Here is a 22164-nt window from a genome sequence, read left to right as displayed (position 1 = left end):
ATATCTGAAAGCTAAAGGGAACTTGTGAACTTTAGAAAGAGCATAAATACAAGAACAATTTGAAATGAAACATTATTTTTCACAAAGTGTAGTCAAAAAATGCAATTTGTTTTAAGAGTAACCATTTGCCAACCTTTATCTGCTGTGGTAAAAAAATGTCTGAACGATAATTAAGCTCATTAATAGCTAGTATTTAAACTATTTCTCATCATTAGCTCTTGTTTTTTCCCTCATAAATTCCTCATCCTTTCATTTCTGGACAACTGAATTTTTTTTAAAATCCATTTCAACTATAAAACAGAAGGAGTTTTTACTTTCAAACATATTTTCACTTCACTTTCCTTCAATTATTTGTTTTAAGCAAACGCATTGCTCCGAATACATAAAACATAATAGCACAATACTTGCTATTATAAATATGAAACTTAAAATAGATTTTTCACATATTAGCAAATCAAGGAAAAATCAGTAAAGTCACGTGTTTCAGTAGCTCTTTTCCACAATTCAAATGAAGTTTTCACTTCTGGCTTGTTTCACACTAAACGTCACGTGTTTATGACATTTATTGTTCATCACAGCAATAACACATGGAGACAACATGCGCTTTGACATCCAAAAGAAATCTGTGACGTAATACTGAATGTGGTGTATATCCAGTTACATGTCCGGCCATCAGAGCACCACTTTTGAATATCATTAGAGTATCCTGTTAATGAGCTGAAGAAATAGCAGTATTTCTTCATTTGAGTAACTGTAAGTTCTTTATATCAGGTAGAAGCTCGTCAAAACAGAAAAGCCGATCAGCAAAACTGGTATTTCAGCATGGAAATGGCTTCCGTTAGGTCCGTGTTGCATGGCAGCTGGTTTTTCTCCTGGAGAAAGAAAAAAAAAATATGATGCTGTTGTGAGAAAGAGGACATTAGTTATTTTATTACTGTCAAACAAATGGATATATTTAGAACAATTTTTGACATAAATATCAGATATTTACGTAAATATGTGATTTGATTATTATGTAATAAAGTGTTAAACATGATATAATAAATATAATGTTAATGAATTATTACTTAACAGTTTTCAAAGTAGTCAATGAGGTAAAAAAAACTTGCTTCCTTTAAATAGAATTGTGTGGATATTTTATCTTTAAAATATAAAGAGAAGCCGCAATGTAGAAAAAAAGTTTAGTACATAGTTTAATGCATACACTAAAAAGTTCCAGATCAAATTACGCTAAAAAGTGTAGGCACTCGAGGTACCAATATTTCTTATCGTAAAATTTTACGAAAGAAAAAGTGTGATATGTCGCAAATTATGTACACTTATATTTATTGCGAGATCACTCAATCACTGAAATTAAATAAATATTACAGTAAAAATTACGGTATAAAATTCTACTGCAAAAATGGATTTTATGGTGAAATGTGTTTTACGGATGCTGTATTTAGTGTGTCTGTTTTTTTACAGTTGTATGTTATTATTTTTGTGAATTATTTTAAAGTGTATTTTAGTCTTTAGAAGTGTTGTGGGCATTCTTGCATAAATATCTCGAACTAATTACGGGAATTAATGGATTTTATTTTAATATATGTCATAAAGTGCGTTTACCCTACTCAGCGAAAAAAAAATCTGGTAAAATGAACATAGTAAATAATAATTACATTTCCAGATTTTTGTAGGAAAAAAAATTATTAAACCAAATTATACTGCATTTAAATCATTCATTTGGTAATTTTTTACTTCCGGAAATCTTAGTTTTTAAAATTATAGTTCTGTTTAGAACACGTTTAGTATGAGTCATTAGCCATTAAGTTATATTCATCATCAGTAAAATAGTTTCGATTAATTTAAATCAGATCGGAATCTTATAATCTTATTTTTCTGCTTATCGACCAACAACGTCGAAAAAGTTTTTACAAAAACGTAATAAAAGCAGAAAAATTTGATATAGTTGTCAGTCGTAACCTTTTACAAAAGAAATAACGCAAAATTCTACAAAAACTAATTCACCATTTTTATTATTCTTTTTCATCCATCCTTTAAAAAACCAAAACAAGAAAAAATGATCATATCTATAATATCAAGCTTTTAGCTCGCAACATCAGAAAATGCGTGTTATTACATCACGTGACCCTGACACCTTCCCCCCAGAGTCATATTAGATCCAAAGATCGAATATGGCAAATAATTTAAGGGTCACACTTTACACATAAACAAACTATGTTTCACATTCACCCAAATATTCACTGAATCTTAGGTTTAACTTAACACTAGGTATTTACTTTAATCACCTAATAATAATAATAGGAAAAAATGTTCAGAGTCTTATTTTAGTTTATATTTACAGTCTGGACAATGCATCTGCATTACTAAGTTTCGATCCTTTGATGTGACTTGCCTCAATATCATGGCGTTGAATGGCTAACGCCCATCTCTGCAACCTCGGGCTTTGGGGTGTCGCACTCGTCAGAAATACTAGGGGATTATGATCAGTTAATAAAATAATCTTAGCACCACAGAGTAAGGTTTCAAATCTCTGCAAAGCCCAAATAATAGCATAAGCTTCCCTTTCAATTGTAGACCATTTCTGTTGAGTTGAATTCAGCTTCTGGCTACCGAAAGCTATGGGACGAATATTTCCTTCTTCATCTAACTGACCTAAACAACATCCGACCGCATTTTGAGACGCATCCGTATGCAAGTAGTATGGTTTCTCTATGTCTGGGACTTGTAACTCTGCGATCTTACATAGCGACGTCTTCAATTCCTTGAATGCCTTCTCAGCTTCTTCGCTCCAAGGAATCTCATTAGGAACTTTCTTTTTAGTAAGCTCTGTTAGTGGAAGAGCAATCTTTGCGAAGTTTGGAATATACTGCCTGTAAAAGTTGCATAATCCCAAAGCACTTCTCAGTTGTTTTTTGGTTTTGGGTGCCTCTAATTTCTGTATTACTCTTATTCGTTCTTTGTCAGGAGCATGTTTACCTGAACCAATAATATGTCCTAAGTATTTAACCTTTTGTCTAGCAAATTCGCACTTTCTCAAGTTCACGGAGAAATTAAAATATTCCAATCTCTTAAAAACTTCTTCAAGATGAATCAAATGTTCCTCCCACGTATCAGAAAATACTGCTAAATCATCGATATAAGCACAAGTGAAATCAGACATGGACTGAACCACTTTAGACATAGCTCTTTGGTAGGTTGCAGCAGCATTTCTTAATCCAAAGGGTAATACATTCCATTGGTACTGGCCTCGGTGAGTTCGGAATGCTGTGAGGTGTTTGCTGCCGTTCTCCATCGGTATAGCCCAATATCCCTTCAACATATCTAGCACAGTAATGAATTTCTTCTTTCCTACTAAGAAATTCAACTCCATCATATTTTGCATTGGATATGCATCCGGAACGGTAAGAGCATTCAAACTTCTGAAATCAATGCATAACCTGATTGTTCCGTCTTTCTTATGAACACATACTACCGGGTGTGCTATCTCACTTACCACCGGTTCAATCAGTCCTAACGCTAGCAATTCATTGATCTGTGCATCCACTTTCCCCTTTAAGTTTTCTGGTATCTTATACGTTTTTGGTTTCATCGTATCCTCCTCAGCTTTCAGCTTTATCGCATGTTTCCCAACTTTAGCTATCCTTATCTTCCCCGAAAACAACGTTTTGCGTCTATGTAAAAGATCTTTCAATTGATTTTGTTGCATTTTGGGTAAGTAATCCAAATTTAATCCTTTCAATGCTTCATAGCTTTCCACATCTGTAGGAAGAGTTGGTGTTTCGTATATTTCACCAAATTCATCATCAATATCATAGACAACTCCAACTGTTTGAATTCTCGCTTTGTATTCTCTCATTTTGTTAACATGCAATAATCTTAAATTTCCTTCAGGCATTTGCAAATAATACGAATTCGGTTTCACTCTTCTAATTACCTTTACTGGACCTATCCATCTGGCATATAATGCATTGGATGAATCATGCATTAGCACAAGTACTTGATCTCCTGGCGCAAATTCCCGGTATTTTTTCCTTCTATTGTAATATTTGGCATAATTACTTTGTTGCACATCACTTGTTAACCTTGCCTTTTCGGTTGCTATTTCTAATTTTCCTTTTAACTCTTTTAAATATTCCTCCGCTGATCCTTTCATATTCAAAGGTAAAAACATATCTCCGGCCCAAATTGACTTCAATATAGATAACGGGCCTTTCGGTTCTCTCCCGTACATTAGCAGAAAAGGTGGTACTCCTGTAGTTGCATTTGGAACTTCTCGATAAGCCCATAGTACAAATGGTATGTGTCGATGCCAATTTCTTCCTACTTCTCTAATAATGTGATGTAGCATATTTTTGAAAGTTTGGTTCCATCTTTCAATCAATCCGTTCCCTTCCGGATGGTATGGCGTTGAAAATCGCGGACAAGCTCCTAAAACCTTCAAAAACTCTTGCGTTAAACTTGCCGTAAAATTTGTCGCATTATCCACCACGATTACTTCTGGAATTCCTGTCCTACAGAATATTTCGAGCAGTGCTTCACATGTATTCCTTGCCGTTAACGATTTGAGCGGGACTGCTTCAGGCCATCTTGAATGTTGGTCCATCAAACAAAGGATATATTTATGTCCTTGTGCTGATACTGGATCTAGAGGACCAATTAGATCTACGTTCACCACTTGGAATGGAAGTTCAGGACGTGACACAGGTGTTATCGGAATTTTGTCTACTGAACGAACAACTCTTCTACCTTGGCACCCATGACATGAGCTACAATAAGCTTTAATTTCCTTGACCATCCCTGGCCAATAAAAGGAAAATTTAATTCTTTGAATTGTTTTACGAGCTCCTAGATGTGCTCCGAATACTGACTCGTGGGCAATTTCTAGTATTTTACCTTTTCTAATTTCGGGAATTACTAATTGTTGTATTCTATTCCCGTCCAACAGCTCTTCATGGCATAGTATATTATTTTGTATCACATACCCTCCTTTATTTTGCTTCCCCAATTTCCATGCTTCTTGGAGAGTATCGCAACTTTGTTGTTGTATCTTGAATCGTTCGGTTTCATTTCCATTCTTTTTATCACCGCATTCACCTACTGTTGGCTCCTGCTGCTCTTCTCCGTCACTTGCACTCATATATAACTGCTCCTTTCGGGAATCTGATCTTAGCTGCATAGCAGCAGTAAAACTGGGATTGTATACTCTTTTTTGTTCTAATAATGCCTCATAAGTTTCAGCATCCAACAAAATGTCAGCATTTAACCCATTGACGGCTGCTATCATCGTTTTAATTATAGGCGTAATATATCCTTCCGTTACCAAAGCGATTTCCACTTCTTTTAATTCAGCTTTTAGACTTTCGCCAAACGCAGGTTGTAGTATTATATGTCCTTTGTAATCCACTTCCTTACCCACTATATCGTTTTTAAATACACTTATTTGTGCACCAGAATCTACTACAGCTTCGTATTCATTTCCATTATATGAAATTCTAACTTTCTTAAGGGCAGCTATTTTTGGTTGAACGCCTTTACATTTTTTGTTTCCTATCATGACTTCACCGTTAAATCTTGCAGTGACTACTTTGCTTTCGATATTTCCATTTCTGAGTACCTTAACTTCGGATACTTGCCCTTCCGATACTTGAACCTCGGCCACTTTGCCTTCAATGTTTCTTCTCCTCTCTTTATTATCTCGACAAAATCGTGCCAAGTGTCCTACTCGTCCACAATTAAAACATGTGACTGGATTTTGGGAAGAACTCCGCTTATCAATTCTGCCATGGTTGTTATGCTCATGTTTATATCCTTCACCAAATGTATGATATCTTCTACTAACCCTGTTTGGTTTTTCCCGGTATAAGTTCCTATATGGTTGAGAAGCAATGAATTTAGTAGTTTGGTTATATTTCCTTGCATTCTCGTACTCATCTAGCTTCTCAGCAAGTGTGTCAACTGAGCAAATTCTACTCCACTCATCAATAAAATGATTTTGTATGTCTCCAGGTACTCGTTCTTTTATCTGTTCGACAATGACAAGTTGTTTCAGGCTGTCGAAATCATTAATTTTTAGTCCCGAAACCCATTCGTTAAAATAGTTCGCCAATTCAAATCCAAAATCTCGCCAAGTGCTCTCAGCCGCTTTACAATGTCTCTTAAACTTTATTTTAAATGCTTCTGGGCTCAATTTAAACCTTTTCAATAACATACATTTTACATGTTTATAATCATTTGCTTTTTCTTCAGGCTCCCTTGCAATTAAATTCGCCATTTCTAGAGGCAATAATCCAACAAGATGCGTTACCCAATCTTCTTCTTTTATATGGACTCTTCGTGCTTGTCTTTCAAACAATATTAGATAAAAACTTATATCACCTTCTTTTGGATCAAAAGTACGCATTAATTTTTGCAATCCACCAGGTACATGTTCTCTTGTTTCTTCATTTCGAGAGCTGCTCGTCTCTCCTATAGTACCAGTATGTACCAATGAAGCTTCTATCTTCAACCTCTCCAATTCATATTCCTTTTCTTGCCGCTTTAATTCATCTTCCCTTTCCTGTTCTCGCCGCTTTAATTCACCTTCCCTTTCCTGTTCTCGCCTCTTTAATTCATCTTCCCTTTCCTGTTCTCGCCGCTTTAATTCGTCTTCCCTTTCCTGTTGCTTAATTTCATATTCTTGTCGCCTAATTTCATCTTCTTTTTGTTGGCGCTTTATTTCTTCTCTTCCACTAACTATTCTTTTTAATAATTCCTTCACAAACTCCTCTTCGTACTCCGTACTTGCCAATATAATCTTCTTTAATTCGGTAACTCTCATGTCTTCCGTTGCCGTTTCTCCTAACTCTTCCGCCAAACACTTCAAATCTACTTTTAAAGCTCTTCCTAAAAATGCCATTTTTCACCTACTACTTTCTAAACTGCACCTTCTTACAAAAAAAAAAATGCCACTTCCTAAACCAATTTCAAGACAATCTAAATAACTCACTATCTTCCATCAAACAACTTGAAATTCATAGAACAAACAACTACCAATCTTTTATTTTGAAATCCATTGGGGTTTCCCCGCACATTTGTCAGTCGTAACCTTTTACAAAAGAAATAACGCAAAATTCTACAAAAACTAATTCACCATTTTTATTATTCTTTTTCATCCATCCTTTAAAAAACCAAAACAAGAAAAAATGATCATATCTATAATATCAAGCTTTTAGCTCGCAACATCAGAAAATGCGTGTTATTACATCACGTGACCCTGACAATAGTATTAAATTATTTTGTACATTTATACTTCGGTAGGTAATTATAATCGGCTGTTTAGAATTATCATATTTTTTTCTATTTCAAAAGAGCATAAATTGAAAAATTAAGAATTAAGAAATGGTTTTTAAGTTTTTTTCTCGGCTATTGCAATCTTTTGCTGTATCAAGAAACTTAAATCCTATGCTTTTTGGTTTGATTGTCTATTATCTCAAACTTATTTTCATTACAGATTTGGGACTAATTTGATGTTGCAGTAACAGCAAGGCTGAATAATTGAAAGCGAATTTATTTTTTTTTTTCAAATCTTTTGAGAGTTGGACATTTCTGCAATCGAAACGCAGAGAGTAAACACGAAGTTAAGGTGAGAGTTAACTCGACTTTCACACTAAGCAGAACAGCTGATTTTTAGAGCAGCAATAGTTTCTTTGAGAACTAATTCCAAAACTATAATTTTTCGATTTTTTTTCTTAATTTTGCTTTTTGTCAGTCAACATTTCGTTTCAAATATTTAAATTTTTTTTTAAACATACACAACAGAATTTGTAGAAAGTCTTATTTTGTTCAGTTATCTATAGTTTTCAAAGTATGGATCGATACGACTTTTATTCTTTTCCTTTATTTAGTTATTTGCTTAAGTTGTGCTTGAAGTATAATTTTTTTAAACTTTACCATTATCTATCGATTATCATTGCTTTATGGATGCTTTTCTCTATAAAGCTTTTCTTTTTAAATAGGTTTTTCTATTTTTTGCTTACATAAATCTATAAAAACTGTAATTATAAAAATACCCAATTGAACCACAAAAAGAAATAATTTTGTGCTAAAATTTGAGAAGGTTTTGTACATTTAAAATATACATTTGAAATATGTATTTAATATATATATATTTGATATATATATATTTAATATATATATATATATATATATATATATATTTAATATATATATATTTGATATATATATATTTAATATATATATATATATATATATATATATATATATATATATATATATATATATATATATATATATATATATATATATATATATATATATATATATATATATATATATATATATATATATGGGTCATTCTCACAAAAACAGTCATTTTCATGCCCCCAGTATATTTTATGTTTGTTTTACAGCTTACGAAGAAAAATGCAAGCTAACAAAAGAATAAAAATAAAATTATCAATTTTTATTTTTTATTTACTTTAGGTAATTAAAATATACCAATATGTCATTCCCTCACTTGTCCCCACTGCTGATTTAAAAAAAGAAAAAAATTGTTACTGAAATAAAAAATTTTTTTTTACAAATTCGTGTTTTTTATTTCAGAATACTAAAATATAGAATTCAGAAAATCAGTTTTAAATTTAATTTCTGATAAAAATATTAACACAGCACTATTTTAAACTTTGTCCCCAGTGTTTCGCGTCATTCCCTCACAACAATGCTCTTATCACCTGCAATCTTCTTAGAATAAAAATATTTTAATAAAAACTTCAGAAGTTAACAACTGGCATCATAGAACAAAATTGCAGTATGTTTCCATCTTCAACTTAAAGAAGCCTTGCTGTGGAATAAATTTGAATGAATCAAAACAGGTAAAATTTTTTACATTTGTCATTCCCTCATGTCATTTTTTAGAGTAAAATAAAATACAACTTCATCGAGAAAGTGGATAATTATATGTTGCTTTCTTGTATGAATATAATTGTATGTGATTGACTTCAAAAATTAATTAGGCCTAACTGTTATTTTTAAATTTTATTGAATTCGTCATTCCCTCACTAGTGTATAAAGTGAGGGAATGACGCTGAAGTGAGGGAATGATTCAAGATGAGTATATTATTAAATTTTTTTTTGTTCAATCGCGCCAGCCAATTTTATTTCCCAAACCTGTAAAAACTATTAAATATATAAGAGTAAATTATAATAAATATTAGATATACTTAGTATGTTATCATTTTCAAACCTTAGGTAGATGTAACTTAGATAAAAACATGTGTTAAAATAAAATATCATTCCCTCACTATTAGTGTCATTCCCTCACTTTTTAAATAGTGAAAATAATTAATTTACTTATTAATTAATTTGAAAAATAAATTAAAAAATTAATGAATTAAGTTATTAAATTAATTAATTAATTAATAATTATTATAAATTAATTAATTAAAAAATTAATTAATTTAAATATTAAGTATATTTTATAGGATATATACTTTCTTTATAATGCCATTACATATTTCAATTAATATAAAAAGTTTCAAAGCTTTTAATTCACTTTACTTTTTTGGGATTTTCTGAACTGAAAAATGACAGTTTTCGTGAGAATGACCCATATATATATATATATATATATATATATATATATATATATATATATATATATATATATATATATATATTAAAAACATATATTTCAAATATGTATTTAATATATATGTATTTAATGTATATATTTAAAATAAATATATATCTGTTGTTGGTGTTGACGTAGGCTATTAAGGCAGGGAACGCGATTGTGCTAGTTTTCCAGTGGCGCCATCTATGGCCAAAAAGTCGTCTTCTGTCACACCCATATGGCACACCCGCTGTTGGCGGACCCATTCACACATTAATTCATTCATCCACAATTTAATTATCAATCTTCAAAAAATATATTTTGAATATACACTTAATATATATTTAAAAGTATAAAAATATATATTTAAAATATGTATTTAAAACATATATTTGAAATATATATTTGAAATATATATTTGAAATATATATTTGAAATATATATTTGAAATATATATTTGAAATATATATTTGAAATATATATTTCAAATATATATTTGAAATAAATATTTCAAATATTCTAAAATATTTTTTAATATCGCTCTTTTGTTCTCCTACCGTACAAATTCGACTTAACTAACATAAATGTTTACTTTTTTTAAAAAAGTTGGGAAGCTGATGATTAAGAAAATCCTTAGTATTTAGTATTTTTTGTGGCTACTGATATCAGAATTAATTCATCGTTTAAATAAGCATTCTCATTTAATTCTTGTATAATTTAGTAACTTTGTAGGGCAATTTATGTAATTATGCAATTTAGTAACTTTGTAGGGCAAAATTATGTAAATTGTGTTATGAAAAAAAAAACAATGTCTGAAATTAAAAATATTTTTCAGTGGTTGAAAAATATAGAAAAAAAAATAATAGTAAATTTATTGAAACAGTGCTATTTTTTTGAAAAATAATAATTGACTAAGCAAATTTGAGCTGCTATTGAAGGTAGTAAAAGTCTTTAAATAGAAATGTTTATTATTAAGAATTTACCTCCGAAAGTATCGTATAACCAGCACGTAATGTTCATGCTCTCCCTGAATAATTAACCTGTTGATGTGAAGCACGAGTTTGGAATTAAAGTCAATGATACAAAATTAACCAATATATTATTCATTCAATTACCTCTACGAGATTAGAAAGAATTTTCAGAGAATTCAAATACACTTTTAGGATGGACATTAATTTTGCATCTGTTATTGAGGCAGAAATGCAATCATTCGTCTTGGAGATTGCTCTCTAGTATTCTGCTTCTTATACTGTTTGGTATGAATAAGTAAATGATAAAAATAAGATGCACTCTGACGTAAATTGCGCACAATTGATGTACCTTTGCAATATTTCTGAAGTAGGGTCCATTCAGAGGAGTTGATGCGTTGCGTAGTGTAAAGAAAAACTGAGAAAAAGTGTTTAATTGGCTTACAAAAGTGCTTGTTTGACGCTGGATAACAGAGCTAAATAAATGAACGTATTCTCTGAAGATATTGGGTCTGTAAACAATTTTTTTGGAGAAAAATAATAAATGACGGAATAATCAAAGTTGAGTTTCTATTGAAGGTAGTAAATGTCCTTAAATAGAAATGTTAATCTTTAAGTATTGCATGACCGGCACGTAATGCACATGCGATCTCGGAATAATTATCCTGTTGACGTGATTCATGGGTTCAGAATTAAACACAATGATGCAAAATTGACCAATATATTATTCATTCAATTGCGTTTGCGAGATTGGAAAGCATCCTCAGAGAATTCGAATACACTTTTAGGATGGACATTAATTTTGCAACTGTCATTGAGGCAGAAATGCAATCATTTGTCATCGAGATTGTTCTCTTGTGTTCTGCCTCTTATACTGTTGAGTATGAATGAGTAAATGGTAAAAATACGATGCCATCTGACATAAATTGGGTACAAGGATGAACTTTTTCGATATTTCTGGAGTAGGGTACATTCAAAGAAATTGATACTTAAAAAAAAGAAAAACTGAGAATATTTTTAATTGACTTATAAAATTCTCGTGGGACGCGAGATAACGAAGCTAAATAAATGAACGCGTTCTCTTTCAAGATATTAGGTCAGTAAGCGATTTGTTTTTCTAAACTCTCTGATATATTTAACTACAAATTCAATTTGCAATTTTTATAAAAAAGAAATAATGTCTTTCGCTAATTACTTCGCTAGATACTTATTATTATTATATTACAATAAGTATCTATTTAATTTTTAGAACAAAATTCAAACTTATATTTTTTTGATATTTCTTTGCAAAAGAGTGGATTTTTAAGATAAGGAAATGGATCGTCTACTTTTTTCAATATTAAAATAAAAACAGAAAGTTTCAGTTAAATTTAAAATTTCTGTTTTATAACTATACTTTTATAACTATACAAAGCTTTTCGCTGCGGTTGAAGCTAAGAAGTTTAGTTTACAAGCATGATTAATTGTTTTTCGTAACATTTGTGTTCATTTACTTTTTTCAAATATATGTGCTTTGGGAATGAAGTTGATTTGGGAATTTTTTTAAACTATTAAATGATACCACAAATTAAAGCAAGCAAATAAATAAAAAAAATAATATTTTCGTTCTACAAAGAATTTTTTGAACAACAATAATTTAATTTAATAACTCAGGAACAAAAGGAATTACTTTCGCATTATTAGTATTTAAAATTCGGAGGCATTATTTTCATTTTTTTAAAGATTATTTTTAGAAGGTAAGGTTCTTTATATGAGCATCATGTTCTGATATCAAATTGAATTTTTCTTATAAAAATAAATTAAAAATAAATATCGGTTGTCGCTAAAAAATTTATTATTTTTAAAAAAAATGTTACTGTTACTTACTTAATGAATAAAAACACATATGTTATACAAATGATGGCAAGTAAATTATTCAACCCGAATAATAACCCATTAAAAAGAAATCTACAGGGAGTAGACCTAAATAATTTTCTTCAATGATGAAAAAGCGTTTAAAACCCCAATACATATTTTTCAGTAGTTGCGCTATTTAAACATAAATGCTTCGAAAAATGTAAACAAAATTTTAATGGAAAAATATAAGAGTTTTTGTTATTTCATTCTACAGAATGAAGTTATATTTTTGCGTCATTTTTTTATTAGCATGTTTCAAATTAATTTTCTTCCAGGGAAATGTGAAGCATTACGAATAAGTGATGTACACACATTTCATTTTAATTTCTGTTAAATGTCTTTCCAAAAATAATAACATTAATGCATGGAATTTTTCATAGTATTACTCGGTTTCTTATTATTGATCTTTCTTTATTTAACTGTCTAACTTTTATTTATTTTTCTGTAATCCTGATTTAGACTTTCTATAGTTTTCTGATTTAGAATATTTGCTACGTAATTAGAAAAGTTTATCTAACGCTTCAATAAAAATTTAATGTACGAAAAATTTATTTTACAAAACAACTGAAAAAATTGAATCTTGATTAGTTTTGCGAGATAATCCTTAACATATTTATAACCTTGGCCAAAGAATACCTGAGGAGGCCTTTTCATTTCAATTCCAACCTTCAGTAAGGATAGGTTCGAAAAGGGACGAAATATATTGCACCTCCAAAACCCGTTTCACTGTCTCCCCTACATTTTTTGTGGGGGTGCGAGTGTTAAGTAACCCGAAACTAATCACTGTCACAGAAGGGGTCAACTGCGGGGGTCAACTAGCTTTCAAAAGATATCAGAAGAAACTCACTCTTCATCTTATATTATGCTTTTTCTCTTTCTAAGATAAACTTAAAAAATATTTTTTTTAACTCTAAAACGACTTTATTTATTTTCAAAATAGTTTTATCATTTTATTTAACATGCACTTTTTCTAATTATATCTTGAATTGTTTATTATTTTGATTTGATTCTTAACAAATAAACACCGGGGTTATTTGTTATTTGTCACAAACAAATTGAAACATCAAAATTGAAAACTATTCGATTTAATTATCACAAAATTTTAAATCATATTAAGACAGATCTAAATTCCGATTATATCACTTAACTTATTCAAATAATTTAGCTCGGATACATTTAAAACTTCACCCACAAACTCATATTCATCATTTTTACTTACATTATTTCTACTCAGTTATAGTTACTTTAAAAACTTATCGCCAAAGATATTATTTAACAATAATACAAAAGAAATTCCTTATTGATCTAAAGCAGTTATTTAGTATAAATTTATTAAACTGCACATTTTGAAAGCGCAGTTTTATATGAAGTTTATTTTAAAGGAATAAAGGAAAACATAACTTATTAAAAAGCGAAAATATTTTATTTATCAGCTTTTGCTTGTTAAAAGGTATTTATATTTTATCAAATAATTTTTATCAAGTAATATCTTGTGATTACTTTAATAAAGGAACTTCATTTTTAATTTTAGGCCTTTAACTTAAAATTATTATAACCCTAATAACAAAGAATGATGGTAAAAGTGGGTAATGAACGCATTTTATTTGTAAATGTCGTAAATAAAAGGACAAATAAATAACTTACAAAAGTATAACTTATTTCTAAGAAATTCCTTAAAAACTATCTTTGATAAGCTTTATAATTTTCTAAACGTAGAAGTAATATTATAAGAAAATTGATGTAACTCTTTCATTTCAGTTTTGAGGATTCATAAAAAATACCATCATTTCTGTCGTAAAAATAAATTATAACATTTTCGACTAATAAGCTGAAGTGACAGTTTAAATTTATTTTTCTAATAGATCATTTCGATGGATCATTAAAAACAACAAAATAAAACAATTCTATGTTATTTTACATTTTAGTACATAGATTTGTGAGACTGCTCACTGTAATTAATATAAAGATTTATCAAAATAATCGAAATTAATTTATAAAAAAGTACGATAACGAAATTTTTGAAAGAAAAGGCATTTATTGGTTTTCATTAAAACTTACAACATAACAACAGATTGAGACAAGTTTACTTTACAAAATTTTATTAAATACAAAAATACAGAAAATTATGGTTATCTGGGAGATATATTCATATAGATGGCATGCTGGCTAACCCTGGGAAGTTTTCGTGTTTTTCCTCTTTATGTAATGCTAATGACGGTTAGTTTTCTTATATTTTAATTAACTATAATTACACTAATTAAAGTTTGCAGTATAGAAATTTCTACTAAAACTCTTCTCCATGAATGGCAAAAGAGGGTCAGGGAAGAGAAATTAAAATAACACATTGATTACATACTTTGTTCTAGCAAAAAATTATGAATAAAAGTTACATTATACACTTTTAATATGAATTCGAAAAATTTCTCATTATTAAATACATAAGATATTGCATAATTACTACTCTTAATATATATTTTTAGAATATTGCGAAAAAAAGTTTTAAAAAGTGTATTAATTAGGAATTACCGATTAGGGAATCAACTAAGGAATCAGGTCTGAAAACATCAAAACCAGTTTGACTGTCTGAAGTAACAAAGAGTAACTTAACTCTAAATATTACAGCTTATTTTTATTTTTTAATTTATCGTGATGAAATTTCGTGGTGTTTATAATAATCACATTTCTCAATCTTTTTATTTCATCTGGCAATCAAACTGGTTTCAATATTTTCAATGTTGCTTTCCTAAGCATCGATTCATTATATTTTGATACCGTTTGTATTTTTCTCTCGTGAATATTAATTATGACCACTAATGTTCTTTTACTTCCCTTTTTTTTTTTTAAAGAATTTTAAAATACATGCGTGTATTTTCATATTTTTCTTCATTTGCTGATTAAAATGAAAATTTCATAATACTTTAGTGTTCTTGTGTATTTACATTAAAGCCCTAAAAACAGGGTTAAGTGCTTGTTCATGTTTGGATGATGCGTGGTCTTGTGTACTAGCTATTTTTTTTTCCTTACCGTGAAAAAACATACTATCCCAGCTATTGGAGTAATTAAAACTATTTACGGAATGAAAAAATTGGAACCTTTTAAATTTTTTTAATGTAAATGTTTTTTTAAACCTACAAATGAGTGTACGATATATTTTTTAAAAAAAAAAAGGAAAACGGCGGTTTTGTGATGCTTTATAGCATATTGGAAGATCTTTACGTCATTTATTCGATTTTAATTAATCTCACTTTATTCAGCAGCTAATTTTTTTAATTCTGAAACATCTTTAAAAAACAAGAAACAAAGTTTAAAAAAAGGGGAATAATGTATTTAAAAAATAAATTCCACTCTCAAAATGAATAAAAACAAGAAAATTATTACTACTAAATAAATAAAATGTATATAGAATGAACGAATTATCAGCAAATATAATTTTCATAATAAATTACAAGCTTATAACTAAAGAGAAAGCTATCGGTTTTTAAAGCGTTCCCCATATCAGTTCTTCAGAAGGACAGAGAGAGAGAGAAAAAGATTTTCAAAAGGGGGCAAGACCTCCCACCGAGAAGATTAGTGAACTTGGGGGTGGAAGTTGCCTTCCTCCCTTACTCAAAGGTAGAAAGTGACTTGTGTTTCAAAGGCAATATTACAAAAAGTAATAAAGATAAAAAAAATTAACCTACATTTTCGTGGATAGGAAAGATTGAAAAAATTATTAGTATTTTTTTTTAATTGATCACTCCGATTCTTGAACAAGAAAAATCGATTCAAAGTATGACAAGCCCGCCATAGACTTTACATGTTAAAAGCAGAATTGAGGAGTCTGCTTGGTGCAACACTTTTCTCCCGGCAACCACGATTCATGACCCTGATTTTCTGCTCTTTTGAGCGCGCCCCGTGTTCTTTGTTCGCCAAGTTTATAACAATAATCTTTTAAACCTTTTAAACCGACCCGACTACACTCAGAACAAAGTTTTCCATTAACTTATTTTCGCCATAAATTTCCTATTCAAATGTCTCGAAAGTCGTCGTAAGAAATGAAAAATTACCCCAACTTCTCTTAACCGTAAAAGAAGATAAGGAGACTGACCTTTAACATTATGGTTATTTTCATCCCCTTGTGTACCATCATCCGCGTTCCAAGTTGACCCTAAATTTTAAGATAAATTACCAAAATTAGAAAGTGCCTTGAATTAACAACTACAGTTAAAGAAATAAGCTGATTATATTAATTTTCGAATAAGCATTCGCTCTTTAAGTGAATTTACATTAGAAGTTGGGGTAAAAGGTAGTATATAATAATTACATTTTAGTTACTGAAAGTGCTATACATTAAAATGACTTTTCAAAGAAGATTTTAATTATAATTATTTTCCTACTTCAAAAGTTGTTTGTTCATAGATATGCGCTAAACTAATAATTTATGATTTTTTGGGTAAAAGGTAGTACATAATTATTAAATTTTATTGGCAATACATAGCATTACACAAAAATGATATTTCAGAGAAGATTTTAATTAACATTATTCTCCTTGTTCAAAAGTTTTTAGTCAATACAGTATATCAAAAAAGTCGATTTTAAAAAGAGGTCTATAATTAGTACATTTTGGTGACTGAAAGTGGTTTACATGAAAATATCTTTTCAGAGAAGATTTAAACTAGAATAACTCTTGTTTAAAAGTGGTTAGTTCATAAATACACGCTAAATTAATAATTAAAAAATTAGATAAAAGGTGGTATATAATTAGTACATTTTGGTGACTGAAAGTGGAATACAGGAAATTGACTTTTCAGAGATTATTTTAATAAAAAATATTCTCCTAGTTCAAAAGTGGTTTGTCCATAGATAAAAGCTAAATTAATAAGATATGATTTATTTAGGTATAATGTAGTAAATAAATACATTTTGGGGACTTGCTGAGCAACACATGAAAATGACTTTTCGGAAAAGGTTTTAATTAGAATTATTCTCTTAGTTGAAGAGTGACTAGTCCATGGACATACGCTAATTTTATAAAGCATGATTTTTATGTAAAAAGTAGTGTATAATTATTATATTTTGTTGATTGGAAATGTAATTAATTAAATTGACTTTTCAGAGAAACTTCTAACTAGAATTATTCCTCTAGTTAAGAGGTTAATCTATAGATATACACTAAATAAATGAAGTATGCCTTTACTATCCGTTCACCATAAACTATTATACAATAAGATTTCATTTAATCTAAATAATCTTGATTTATTAATTTTCCAATGTTTTTTTCTCGCTATATTTTTACCCGTAAAACTCAAATTTGAAGTCACAGTTTAATTACATAAATGCCTTTTATATCAAATTATTCCATTCTGAAAATTTTATTTGTAACACTTAATTAGTGTTTGAGGTTTTTCCTTCAAAAATAGTTAGATTGTGAATGTAGAAAAATTGAAAAACTAAGGGTTTAAATAGAATGACGAAAATTTAAAATTTATTTCTTGCAAGTGTAATGTTTTGTATTTATATGCTGTATAATAAATGCCTATAAGAAGGCCCTCGAAAAACTAATCTCAAATCCTTCATATTTTCCAATTATTATAATTGTTTGAAGTTGGAACAAAACCGATAAACCGATATTGAATTTAACTCCATTTGTTTCTTCCTTCGAGATATATAAAGATAAATGTAAAAATAAAACTTTAAGCTATTTTTTTTTCACTCTCGGATAATATTAAATTAAACGAGGAAGACTAGTGACTCGGACTAACACTTTCCTCGGGAAGTACTTTACAAATTGCAATCCATTTAAAATCTTTTGTGAAATAAATATGTTAACTTGTAATTTACCTTGCGATTTATTACATCATTTAATGCGACCTCTATGTATATACTCTACCTTACAATAATGGAAGAGATACTTTCAGTTTTCAATATTTTTTTAATTTCTAAGGAAATACTTAAAGAACTATTTTGTAACTTTAGAAGTGTTTGGTTCATTTTGCATACTTTGCAATAAGATTTAAAACTATCTGAGGTTTGGGAGACCGATTATAAATTACGAAAGAAAACAAGTATTTTTGAACATTCTATGCCAAATAATTAAGGCATCTACTTGTAAATTGTATGGATTACTTTGGTTGTTATTTGCGAAAACTACATAAAGTTTCGTTAACTTCGCCAGAATGTTTATGGAGAGATGGATATTTTGATATAAAACTAATTTTTCTGTCTTAGGTTTTTTCACTATAACTTAAAAATATTCAATAAATTTAAACGAAATTTCTTGTTCAATTTTAAATTAATAACAAAATTATAATATTTAAAAATTAAATATTTATTGTAGTTCGCTTATACTGTGCATACGTGGAAAAAAATTTTCATTTTTTTTCCTTTAATTTTGAAGTGAATGGTAATTGGCAACTAATGAAAAAGTCTGATTTGAAAATCTTAAAAATTTAAAAAGTTTCAACCAATTTTCGAGGTAGTTTTTGCACTTTTAAATGAAGGCACAAAACGATAGGAGGTTTTCTACAGCTTCAGTTTTGATCTTGCTGTCCGTTTATTATAGGGTAGTGTAATTTGCAATATTGCATAATAAAGTTTGTTGCACTCCCCTGATCATTTTGAGCTTTCTCTTAAAGAGTACAAGTACTATTTAGAAAATTGATATAAACTTTTTGCTTTTTTAAGTGTTTTTATTAGTTGCCAAATACAATACATATTCTTGAAAAAATAATTTTAAAAAATAATTTACTACTATTGCTAACTTACTACTTTAAATACTCATTTCTTGCACATTTTTCAGCAATTTTTTTTTCAAATTTCAAAACAATAATTTTGTAATTGATTTTAAATTGATTAAAAAATTTTGTTTAATTTTAATTTTCGTTTTTAAAGTTGTAACTAAAAACATAAGGCAAAAAAAAATAGTTTTTGTTTTATAAAAAAATTGCCATATCTATATAAATTTTTTGTAGTTGCTGCAAATAAGAATCAAAGAAATCGAAGTAAGTTGCAAGTTTATTGCTTTATTTTCTGGCATGGGATGCTTTCAAAAATGCTTGTTTTCTATCGTAATTTATTGTCAGTTTCTTAAACCTTCGATAGCTTTAAATCTTATTACTAAGTATGAAAAATTGCTTGAACTAAACATCTTTAAAATTACGAAACAATACTCAGAGTATTTATTGACAACTTTAAATTATAACATTGAAAGACATTGTAAGAATCATTTATTGTATACGAAAGTATGGGCACAAGTTTCGCGGTGAGGCGTAAACACAAAAAATAAGAGACGAAGGGAAAGACAAAGGGTTTATTGAAAGCGTCGTTGACAAGTGTAATGTTTACAATAAATGTCCAAAATTGCGTCCACCAGTAGCAATACATGCTTGACAGAGTCAGTGAAGTGCTTTGGCATACACTTTCAAAGAAGCCAGGTATTTCACGCACACGTGCATCAACTTCGGATATTCGAGCAACGAGATCCTCATTTGAATCAAGTGGAGTCGCATAAGCAAGATTCTTCAAATGTCCCCATAAAAAGAAATCGAGGCTCGATAAATCGGAAGATTGGGGTGGAAAAGGACTAGTCCACCAAGCCCAATCCATCGCCACTCAAACGTGGCATTCCTGTAAGTGCACGCATTATTGCTAAAGTGGGATAGCACCCGATCTAGCTGAAACCACATGCTGTTACGAATTGAGATCGGAACATCCTGCAGTAGTTCTGGTAACACCTGTTCCAGAAAAATAAGATGATATTCACCCTTAAGTTGAGTCGGTAGTAAGCATTGATGAGTAAAAAAGTAGTTGACAATACCAGTCCACACATTCGCACAGAATCGTTGTTGATATGCATGTGGCCTCGTTGCATGTAGATTCTCTGCTGCCCCCACATGGACATTTTCCTCATTAAACACGCTCTCGTGTGTAAACGTTACCTTATCTGTAAATAGCACATGAGCTATGAAGTCCATCTGTAACGCACATCGCTGTATCACCCATTGGCAGAATATCCGACAGAGAGTATAGTCAGCAGGATTCAAAGCTTGTACTCGTCTGAAAATGGAAAGGGTAAAAGTGATTTTCGTTTAGCATTCCACAAACGCTGTGATTACTCACAATTACGTGATGAACAACAGCTCTTGTACTTGATTGATATCTATCAGCCACAACGCTCAAGATGCTTTCTTCCTGGCGTACAGCCCCTTCTTCGAAAAAGCTTCATGCCTGGTGAGGAGAACAAGCCTGTTTCACGAAGTTGATGTAACCACTGAAACATTCGGTGATCCGCATTAGTGGAAAAGGAAACCGCGCGTGATACATCCGTAGGGCAGTTCTGCCGTTACCGTTTGCGCGACCGAGCGCGTAACAAGTAAAATCTCCCATTTGTATTAAATTCTATTGCATTTTTTCTGAATTATGCTGCAGAGTAGTTATTTTACATTATTCATGAAGCTTATTTATTAGTAAGACTAGAACAACATTGGCATGACCTTACTAACATTAGTATGACCAGACTAACATTCCATTCACATACAGTAAAAAAAGAAAAAAAAACATGAACAACCTGTACGCTAAATAATTTTCGTACAGGTAATATACAGATACAGGTACAGGTTAAAGTATTTTTCGCAACACATACCATAATCTGACCATGTTGCTATGTAGTTAAATGATTATTAGTTAATATACATTTTAATTCTGATTCTGACTGATATTTTCTGCCCATTATTTAGCTTTACAATTTATTTTTCTACGTCTATCAAAGACTAATGAGTTTTGGGTAGATTATTTTGAATTAATTTATTATTTTGTGTTTATTTTCAATACATACCATAAGAAATGAAGAATTTAAAATAGATAGCATTCGAAATTGAAAATTATACTTTCATCTGCTTATTTTTCAAAAAGGATCAATCATTTAGATTTTAAATTAGTTATTCTACTCATTACTTGACATAGGTCACTATCCTTCAAAAGCGGAAAACTAATTAATGGTGACAGCCCGTCACAGTTAATGTATTTGAGCAAATACCACCACAGTCAATTAAATGCAAAATCCAATTTCGTGAGAACTTAGAGAAGATCAAAATACTCCGAGAATCTCTTCTGTGATTGCAATGACTTGCACCTATATACTGATAAAGATAACGACACAAATTAAATAAGTCTTTGATGGTTAATTCCCCTTAGAAGTTTTGATAACATCGAAGTTTTAGAAATCGAATTTTTCAATTTTCAATTTAATATTAAACTTTTTCAAGAGCTTCTTTCAACATTTTATGATATCCATAAATGTTATGATTTAGTTATTTCATAGAGATAGTTATACATTAAATACACAGTTATTACTTATTTAAATTTTGTTTCACATAATGCGGTGAATTCTTCTGCTATTTTCAAATATTTCTGCTCATTTTGTAAACATGTGTTCTTATTATAAGCATGTTTCATTATACGCAAGTTTTATTTTTAGCACGTAGCAAAATAAAAAAGATATTTGGAAAACAAAACTGCAGACTTAACGAACTAGTTAAATTCTTCAAAAATTAGTTCTGCACTAATAATTGTTAAATCTAACATTTGGTCTTAAACTAGGAGTAACAGATTTGTCATTGCTATAAACATGTAGTACAAACAGCGCAGCGCCTTTGAATAGAATGGAATAAAATTGAATATGAAAATATGACATATAACAATTAGAGGAAG

At 29.7% G+C, this 22164-nt stretch overlaps 1 protein-coding gene across 2 annotated transcripts in view; it reads right to left on the bottom strand.

Moving 5' to 3' along the window:
* Window positions 1-237: 237 nt before the first annotated feature.
* LOC107437999 (hemicentin-2) overlaps window positions 238-22164 on the bottom strand; it is a 205549-nt gene continuing 183622 nt past the window's right edge. Inside the window, exons 5-6 of one of the 2 annotated variants that reach the window (XM_071183278.2) lie at window positions 16565-16624; window positions 238-872 (exon numbers count right to left, since the gene is read on the bottom strand). In XM_071183278.2, the coding sequence (XP_071039379.2) occupies window positions 763-872; window positions 16565-16624 (170 nt within the window). In that variant the 3' untranslated portion in view covers window positions 238-762. The remainder of the gene's footprint in view (window positions 873-16564; window positions 16625-22164) is intronic. The other variant, XM_071183279.2, reaches the window with a different exon arrangement.

This window comes from Parasteatoda tepidariorum, chromosome 7, assembly GCF_982258835.1.
Source record: "Parasteatoda tepidariorum strain Cologne lab strain chromosome 7, Ptep-v5.0, whole genome shotgun sequence".
In the NCBI taxonomy this organism is placed as follows: Eukaryota; Metazoa; Arthropoda; class Arachnida; order Araneae; family Theridiidae; genus Parasteatoda; species Parasteatoda tepidariorum.
This window is presented reverse-complemented; position numbering and strand designations above follow the sequence as displayed.